Below are 9107 nucleotides of genomic sequence, written 5' to 3'. Positions count from 1 at the left end.
CAAAAAATGGATATCCTGTGGCTAACAGTGCACTGAAAGATAAGGTAAAATCCAGGTTAGTGCTTTTTTACTGAAGGAGAATAACTACATTCCTTGTCTGTGCCAACTGCCTAAAGCTCACTTCTACCTCAGCATGAAGACCACGTTGAGCTGCTACACTCCTTAGGAGCCCTGGTGGCCTGGACTCTTGGAGTGAAACAGGCAAGTGACCTACTTAAGGGAAACTGTATTTTATTTTTAAAAAAAACATTGAAGAACACTTGGAACAGGGAATGAAGTATAAATATGAACAGGTGCTCTTCCTGTGCCCTGCTTTGCTTAACACTGAAGATAACTGGTCACATCTTGATTACACAAGTTCAGGATGGAGGTGAACAGTAACAAGTGATGTTCAGTCTGTCTCTGTGCCATCATCATCTTCCTCATCTCCACTCTGAGACTGCTCTTCTGTAAGGGAACAGCTCAACAACGACTTCTGTATACACTGTCTTTCCTCTGCAATAAAGAAAGCAACAGAGGGTCATTACTTGGTCTCTTCACATACACTGGAATATCCTCCACTTCTAAAGAAAGAAACATTTCTCAGGCCAAGAATTCAGAAGTAGCCCAGCATATCCTACAAAATCCCCAGGAGCTGAGGCTGCATTTTAGTAAAGTGGCTGGAGGAACTCACCTTCATTTGTACAGTTTTGCAACAACATCAGCAGCTGTCTTCTGTTATACTGAATCAGAAATTTCTGACATGTTCTTATGGTACCTGTAGAAGTTACAAGAAAAACAGGTAACAATCTACACAACCAAGTGTTTCAGAGCTGCTGGTGTATTTTCCAAAGAGCATTGTATCAAATGCCCCAGGAACCAATTTTCTTACTGCTGAGGAGGGGCTGTAGACTTCATTTCTGCACTGCTGAGTTTAAGTGGTGGAACAATAATTTCTAACATGCAGTGCCTATTAGTTCCCCAAGGGTTTTAATTTCCAGGATATAGAAGATACTATACTTTTAAAATATATTTTAAAAAGAAAACAATGTCATCTTGTATTTGCTGGTTTTGTGATAAATGTAACGAAGATTCAAGCAAAATTAACGAGGCTTTCAACAAAGACCTGCTGGTGCCTGTTTCTTATTTAGATCTGTGATGTGACACACGAGGTGTGTGACACCCGCAGCTGCACGAGGGGGTCCTGGCACGTACAACTGATCTCTGTCCTCCCCTCAAGCCCCACGGCCTGTCCCCCAGCCCCGGGGCGGCTCCTGACCTCCGACGTGCAGAGTGTTGAGGGCGCAGGGGTAGCGCTGGGCGCGGCTCTCCAGGTAGCGCACGAAGGGCAGCGCGGAGCACAGCAGCCGGTACGAGTCCTTGCGGCACCGCAGCAGCACCGTCCCGGTGTAGGCGTTCAGGTACTTCACTGCGGGGACACACACGCATCGGTGAGCCCGAGGAGCCCCGCACCCCCGGGGGCCGCGCGTCCCGCCCGCACCTGTGAAGGAGATGGAGCAGCAGGCCAGGCCGTAGTCGCCGTGCACCCGCCCGATGGCGTCCCTGACGGCGAGGCCCACGGCGCGGTCCTCGATGCACTGGCGGCAGCGCGGGTCGTCCGAGAGCACCTCGCACAGCACGTACCTGCGGACAGCGCGAGGTGAGCGGCGTGGAACGATCCTGCCCCCGGCCCGGCCGCCCCCGCTCGCCTCACCTGTTCTTGAACCGAACCATGGCGGCGGCAGCGCGCGGCCCGGACGGACGCCCGTCCGGCCAATGGGGGAGGCACCTCTGTCCGCCGTAGCCAATCGCCGCTGCGCGAGGGCGGGACCAAGGGAAGGGCGTTCCCCCGCCGTGGTCCCGCCTCCCTCCCCGATCGCGCGTGCGCAGTGCTGCCGCGAGCCGCCGGCCGGTCACGGAACCGCCGAATCGCGGAGTCGATTAAGTTGGAAAAGATCATGGGGTCCAACCTGTGACCCAACACCACCATGACAACTAGACCAAAGCACTCAGTGCCACGTCCAGTCTTTCCTTAAACACTTCCAGGGACGATGACTCCACTACCTCCCTTCGCAGCCCGATCCAGTGTTTGATCACCCTTTCTGTGAAGAAATTCTTCCTAGTGTTCAGCTTGAACCTCCCCGGGTGCACCTTGAGGCTGTGTGCTCTCGTCCTGTCGTTAGTTGCCTGGGAGAAATCCCCTATCCCCATCTGGCTACAACCTCCTTCCAGGGAGTTTAGAGAGTAGTAAGGTCTCCTCTGAGCCTCCCCTCCTCCAGGCTGAACACTCCCAGCTCCCTCAGCCGTTCCTCATAGGACATGCACTCCAGACCCTTTCCCTGCTCCGATGCTCTTCTCTGAACGCGCTCCATCCTTTAAATGTCCTTCCTGAGTTGAGGGGCCCAGAACCGGTCACAGCACTCGCCGTGCGGCCTCACCAGTGCCCAGCACAGAGAGACGATCCCTGCCCGGGCCCCGCTGCCCACCCAGCTCCCGGCACAGCCCGGTCCCGATGTCCCTTTGCCCCCCGGCCCCTCCCCGGGTCCCCCCGGGCGCCCCCCTCCTGCCCCCGCCCTCCGCCAGGGGGCGCGCGCGGCGCGTGAGGGGGCGGCTGAGGGGCCGCAGCCCCGCCGGGTTCGCTGAGGGTCCGAGCTTCGGCTTCAGCCCCTCTCGCTGCCTTGCACCGGCCCGCCCTGGCCGAGCCCGCCTTGTCTAGTGCGCCAAAGTGTGAATGAGGGAGACGGGACGTCTTCGTGTGACGGGAGCCGCAGGAGGTCCGAGGGAGGAGGACGGTCCGGTGCCGGTCACCCCCCGGCTGTGGGGTGGCTGCTGTGGGGCCGGCACCTGCCCCCAGAGGGCTTTAACAAGAGTGTCCAGTTCCTCCCCAGTGCTCCTGAAAGGGCTCTGCTGCCTCAGAAAACTCCAGAGTTTGTAGCTCCTTGGGCTCCAGGTACGGGGGGTTTGGGCATACGTGCTAAGTAATGAAAACAGCTGAGGGAATTGCGGAACAGAGCTACTTCTTGTTTCTGTCGTGGTTCCAAAGCTGTGATCTGGGACGTGGTCTGAGGAAGCAGGGAATGCTCTTTGCAAAGATCTGGTACGAGAAGAAACTGGGGAGATGGGAATGGGGGAGGATAAGGGAAAAGGTGTGAGGTGGGAGAAGAGCTTCAGTGAGGTCCCTGGAGTCAGGTCACACGGGAGCGCTGAGGCACTATAGATTAAGTGGGAACTCATTGCTAATTCAGAGTGGAAACATCTTCTTTAATGACCTTCATTCCACACAAAGAAAACAGTGATAAACCCAGTGGAAATCCTGTCCTGTGTGATAAACTTCTGCCCTCTGAAATAGATGCCTGCGCTGCTGCTGTCTCCCCATGGCTATTAACTCCTCTCTCCTTCACCTGTGATCCCATTTCCATGTTGTGTTTTTTTCTGAGAACTGCAGAGTATGAGTTGAGTTGCCTGGGGAGAAGAAAGCACAAATTCCAGTATGGACTTTCTAAGAGGCCTTTTCTCTTGGGCCACGATCAAAGGGACTGGGGGCAGTTTGTCAGTTTTGAAGCTAATGCAGATAGAAGCATTTTCTCCATGAGAGGACTGCATTGCATTGATCTTTGCCATATTGCTCTGTGTTTTAGTATCCAAAAGGGGATCTAGCTGTCATCTGTTCCACTTGTCAATACAATGAGCTCCTAGGTGATAAGCTAGTCTCACATTTTTTAACAGTATCAAAGTCCATGAAGATTCCCACTTACTTTCTTAGTGGAGTGAGATCCCAGCTTAGCCTTCCAGGATAGCTGACCAGGTATATTTGTCTGCTGCCCTGGTGTTTGTGGTGGCATCTCCCATCCTGCCTTCTGACAGGGCTCAGGTTGCCCTGTGGTGCTTAGGTTGCTTTTATCCATCCCTTCCCTTATTTCCTTCTTTTTGCAGAGGCACGCTGGGCTCTGACAAGCAGAGCATGTGAGTGCACTCTGCCCTGTAATCCAATAGGACATGTGCACTGTGCATGCTACAGGCTGGACCCTGTGCATAGCACAGGCCTCTGTTTTCGGTCCAGAAGGCTGATTAGGAGAGACACGGTGCAGAGAGCAGTGTTGTAAGATAGCCTTGTCCTGCCTCATTTCACGTAGGATATTGCCTTTAGTTCCCTGTTGTTGGTTTGGGGGATGCACAGAGCAGATCTGAGCCACCACAGCTCCCTGTGCAGTCACTGCCTGTGTCAGTACAAGGTGTGTGAGTCCGATCAGACATCGTGGTGTGCTGAGCTGACAGCACAGGACTAAAAAGATTACAACATCTTCACTTTTTTTTTTTCCCACCTCCTCACTCTCATCCTCTGCCAGCTCTGCTGTATTGATCCAGTGTCAGGGATACAAGAAACTGTTGCAAGGGATGGTGAGTTACACAGTCAAGGTGGGAAAGAACTGTCGCCTGAGAAAAGATCCGAGAGAGAAAAATCAGAAAATGCTTTTAAAATAGAAGTGTGGGTCAAGAGACCTGCCAAGTGAGAGGATGGATGTCTCTCCTGCAGACTTGGAGAGACAATGAGACTCAGGATAGCTTATCAAATAGAGATTATGGAGGACAGAGCATGTGAGGACAGGGGGAAATAATGTGCACTGTCTATAGACGTTAGAGACAATTTGTAAAGCAGGTTGAGAACTTTGGATATAAGATTCCTGATCGGCATAAGTGTTCACCATAGATTGTCCAATAAAGTGGTGATGCTGGGGAGGTGCAAGACAAATACTGAGGTGTCGTTTTCCCAACTCCTGTTTGTTATGTGTGGTAGTGTGCCTGTGGAGGGGCTATTCCCAATCAGTCTGGGTTGACTCAGAGTTCATGGGTTTAGTTCATGTTTTGACATTTTACTGCAGACTTGAAGATCTAAACCTTCATTTTGGATTTACATGCCATTCGTAATCTCCAGATTGTGGGTTAGATTGCATTTGTATTGTATGGAGTTAATTGTGCTAATAATCTGTAATAGACATAATGCATATATCTTATTGTGTGCTGCCAGCTCTTAGAGTTTGTATGTATTTACTATAATTAAAACTATCAGCAAATGTGTCCACTGTAAAAAACATATATTAGTGAATCCTTGCACTCTTTTTGGACGGGATGTTTCCATTTTGTAGATGAGGAAACTGAAGTACAGGTGGATTAAACAGTTTCTTCGTAGAAAATAACTGTCAGTCTGAAGATGCAGAGCAAGGACATTATGTGAGCAGAGAAAACCCGTGTATTAGCACATACTGTGTTGGAGTATAGGTCGTGCACGTTGCTCATGCATGAAGTAGCCAAGTAATTACATTCTGCAGTAAAATTAGGATGCATTGATGCTCCATCCTTGTGATACCACTGTATGGCCAACACCATGATTTTTGCTTCCCCCTGGAAACACAGAACTGAATTTGCCATCAGGTGCAGTATTAGAGTTGAGGGTGACAACCACATTTTGTTCCACTGGATGCACATTGCATCCCCAGATAACCCCACAGCCGAAAATACAAAACAATCTGGCTAAAATTAAAACTGCTTCTTAAATCCTGTCTGATGTTGCCCGAAGCTTTTTGTTCAGTTTATCTTCACAAGGTCACTGAGACAGAAGAGTGCATTCTGTGAGCCTGCTGGCCTGGAGCCTTTCATGCAGATGCTTTCATTTAACATTTGGGACATTCTCCTTCTCCCTTTGGTCCCTTTTTACTCCCCCATTTTCCATATCTCTCTACTCCTCCCTTTTGAGCTCCGGTTCCCTTGGATCAATACATGTAGGAATAAAAGGTATCCTTTTTTATCACCTTAACATGTAATCACCAGTCAGAGCTTTCTGGACACCCAAGCTGTCATGGGTCAGAGGCTGCTGGTCTGTCAGAGCTGCCACATGAGCTGCCACACGTGCTGCCTGCAGCACTGCCCTCATCTTTGCTGTCATCCTGCCACGTGGAGTAATTGTCTTGCAAAGCTGTGTGTTTGAAGCAAATTCTGCTTCTGCCTCTTTCAGTGCTTGCAGTGTGGTCTTGGACTACTTGTTTAGGATAAAAATAGTAAATTCACATTTCTTTCTTTTTTTTTAAATAGTCAAGAACAGGACATTGCAGTTCAGATAAATAGGGACTGTGTGCTCTGAGAGACATCCCCTGAGTTGTAAGGTGAGCTTCCATTAAGATATCAGAAATTGGAAGCCGCTTTGGAAGATTGAAGCCAAATTTTAAGATCTGATAAAGGGCACGAGTGTCTGTGAGTTTGGCACGTGCTGTCTGGCGTGAACACAGGATCAGGAGTCTCCTGTGCAGCCAAAACCAGCGTGAGAGAAGAGCAGTACAAAAAAAGTGATGTGCCAAGTGAGAAGCTGGCCCTAAAATTGTGAGCTTCGTTTTCACCAGCTCTACAACAGGAATAATTGCAAATACTTTACTCACAGATATATGTTAAAATTAGTAAACTGTCCACTTGAATGTTATTATTTATAAAATGTAGTAAAACTGCTTCTCTAAATGAGAGATCTGTAGGCAGCACACTTCATTTGCAGAAGGAAATGCTGCTGCAAGAAGGAAACAGCTGTTTCCAAACTAGTTAATTAAATTGAGGCAAGAACTAGAATATTAGTTCAGATAGTTCAGGATTCTTTTCTCTTTCCTTTCTGCATTAGGGAACACAGACTGAACTGCGGGCCACATAAGTTACTAAGTAGTCTGCTGTATAAAACCCCCATATTTAATAGCTCCTTAACAGGGATGTTAAGATGGATTAATTATTCTTTGTTCTGGTCTCTGAAGATAAAGAGTAATTACTATTAATTATGTATAATTGAAAAATTGCTTCTTTGCAAAGAATCCAGTAGCATTAGGGAGATTTTAACTTCTTGCTACCTATAGGGAGTCCTACAACATTCCATAATGTTATGGCAAAGGCTGCCATAAACTTAAGAGGGGCCTCAGCAAGTCTTACTCACTTTCCAGCCCACACTTGAAACCAGTATTTTCAGAGATAACAGATCTCAGAGCAGCTACAGAGGCAGGACTGGGTGTTTTGTTCTGTGCTGAATGGCACTCAATCAGGAGGTACAGTTTGTGAGGCTTGTTGTTGCTGAGGATGCTGTGAGACTTTTTCTCAGTAAATTTCCAGAAACCTGTGGAATAACCACAGTAAAACCAAAGAGAAAGTATTAGAAACAACAAACAACAATAACAACAACAACAACAACAACAACAAAGCAAACCCTTGAGTTTGCCTCTCTGGGGAAGAAGCTTATTAAAAGAAGAAGTAACCAGTACATCTCCTGTGGGTTAGCACAGACAGCAATGGAGACTGTGTTGAGATATCTGAATTTAGGTGAAAAAGAAAAATAAATTAGAATTTTTACAAGAGCAGAGCACTTTCAGTTACATAAGATTAGTGGATAGGTTTGCCTGAGACCTGGAATTCCTAACTGCCCCACTGATTTCTGTTGTCAAAATATGTAGGTTCATAGCTTCCTTTGATATCAGTATGAGTTGGGCACCTTCCCATGCATAAAAGTCTGACCCTTAATCTCTCCAGGCCTGAGGGTAACATTGGCAAAATGAGGATAATAACATTATCTGCTTCAAGGAGTGCTACAAATAAATTATTGTGTTATAATGCACTTAAATAATGTAATAACTGAGATAATATAAACTCTTGCGGCATAAACATATCCTACCTGAGTGACCTTCTCCACATATGACTTGGTGTGGAGGTCACTCTGAAACAGAAATGATGTGTCTAGTGTTGCTTGTCTTGCAGATCTTTGCTCTCTGCTTTTCCTTTCCCCCAAATTCCCATGAGCAGATTAAGCCAAGGCCCTATTTTACAGTAAGATGTGTCTGCTTATGTTGCCGCACACTGAATAATCCTTTCTCTACGCGGCTTTGGGTTTAACTCCAGCAGCCTGGAGCAGCACAGAACCAGAGCCTTCTGCAGAGCACTTGTCTCCCTAATGAGGGAGGCAATGAAAAACATTTTCCAGTGCATCCATCACTCAGGGCTGAGCCGAGTGGACAGGCATCCTGGAGCAGCCTTATATAATCCGTGCCTCTGCCTGGCCCGGCTGGGCTTCGGCAGCGCGTGCAGGGGAGAAGGGGGGCTGTGCTGGAGCTGCTCGGTGGGGCACGGCCGGGGCTCCCCCTGGCAGCTGCAGGGTCTCGGCTTGTACCGGTGTCAGCTTGGTGCAGGCAGCGTGTCAGTCACTGCCTCGCTGGGGCACACGGGGCTCAACTCTGCCTGACCCGCTCTGACAGAGACCTCCCCACCCGTCTGTTCTTGCCTAGATCCAGTGTTAGCTGCAGCGTCCCACAGCCCAGCACAGCAAGGGAAAGGCCCGTGAAAGCAGAGTAGGGTGCACTGTGTGCGAGCAGATTTGAAGGGGGAGAATCAAGAGCACCTCTATTTCTCTTGTGCTGACTGAGGATGCTCACAAAGACCAGTAAATGCAAACAGATTTCCAGAGGCGATGGTTGTTACAGATGAGAGAAGACAAAAAGCACCGGAAGCATCTGACCTATTTTGGGAAGCTTGCTGGGGCTTTTTACTTTTATTTTGTTCAATTTTGTTTTTCAAAAGATATACTTGCACCTGAGTCAAAGAGAGTAAATATTTATCATTTTTTTTAAACTATATGCACCATGAAGACAGAAGGAAACCAAAAAATATCTTGCTGGATTTGCGAGGCTGTTGTCACCAGTCGCCCTGAGGGCACAGGGGTTTGAGCTGCACTTGAGATGCCTTTTGCCTGCTGCTGGTTGGTCCCAAGCTAAAGCTCCCGGTGATGCACATAACAACCTTTTTGCAGTGCTTGATGGCATCTGCCACAGTGAGATGATTTGGGGGCAGTTGACCCAGGGCACATCCCTCAGGCTCCCTCAGTAAAATTCCATAGCACTCATTCTGGAACTCAAGGAGTTGTGGCTGTGTGACCTTCTCTGTTCCTGTTTCATACCTGTGAAGATCATGTTTATCCTGCTGTAACATTAGTGATTTAATTAGAGCTGAATTTGGTCCTACTGTCTCTGAACATGAGCAGCTCCCATCTAGTCATCTAAAGGATCAGATCTGGTTTCTTCTCTCTCTCAGTATTGGTGGCATCTGGTTTCATTTTCCAT

At 48.3% G+C, this 9107-nt stretch overlaps 1 protein-coding gene across 1 annotated transcript; it reads right to left on the bottom strand.

The window, feature by feature from the left end:
- Window positions 1-214: 214 nt before the first annotated feature.
- On the bottom strand, window positions 215-1801 carry POP5 (POP5 homolog, ribonuclease P/MRP subunit). Its single transcript, XM_017814296.1, has 5 exons — window positions 1694-1801; window positions 1481-1623; window positions 1259-1408; window positions 674-757; window positions 215-495 (listed from the first exon to the last, which is right to left on the bottom strand). The coding sequence occupies exons 1-5, from the start codon at window positions 1711-1713 to the stop codon at window positions 392-394; spliced, it is 501 nt and encodes a 166-aa protein (XP_017669785.1). The 5' UTR covers window positions 1714-1801; the 3' UTR covers window positions 215-391.
- Between the last annotated feature and the right edge of the window lie 7306 nt (window positions 1802-9107).

This window comes from Lepidothrix coronata, unplaced genomic scaffold (genome assembly GCF_001604755.1).
Source record: "Lepidothrix coronata isolate B3197 unplaced genomic scaffold, Lepidothrix_coronata-1.0 Scaffold44, whole genome shotgun sequence".
NCBI lineage: Eukaryota > Metazoa > Chordata > Aves > Passeriformes > Pipridae > Lepidothrix > Lepidothrix coronata.
This window is presented reverse-complemented; position numbering and strand designations above follow the sequence as displayed.

Bases quoted from the DNA above. Each gene is read 5' to 3' on its own strand.
- POP5 (XM_017814296.1), bottom strand. From the start codon at position 1,713: ATGGTTCGGTTCAAGAACAG. The intron at 1,409-1,480 runs GTGCGGGCGGGA...GTGTCCCCGCAG, and splicing joins CTGCTCCATCTCCTTCACAG to TGAAGTACCTGAACGCCTAC. The intron at 496-673 runs GTGAGTTCCTCC...TCTTTATTGCAG, and splicing joins GCAAAACTGTACAAATGAAG to AGGAAAGACAGTGTATACAG.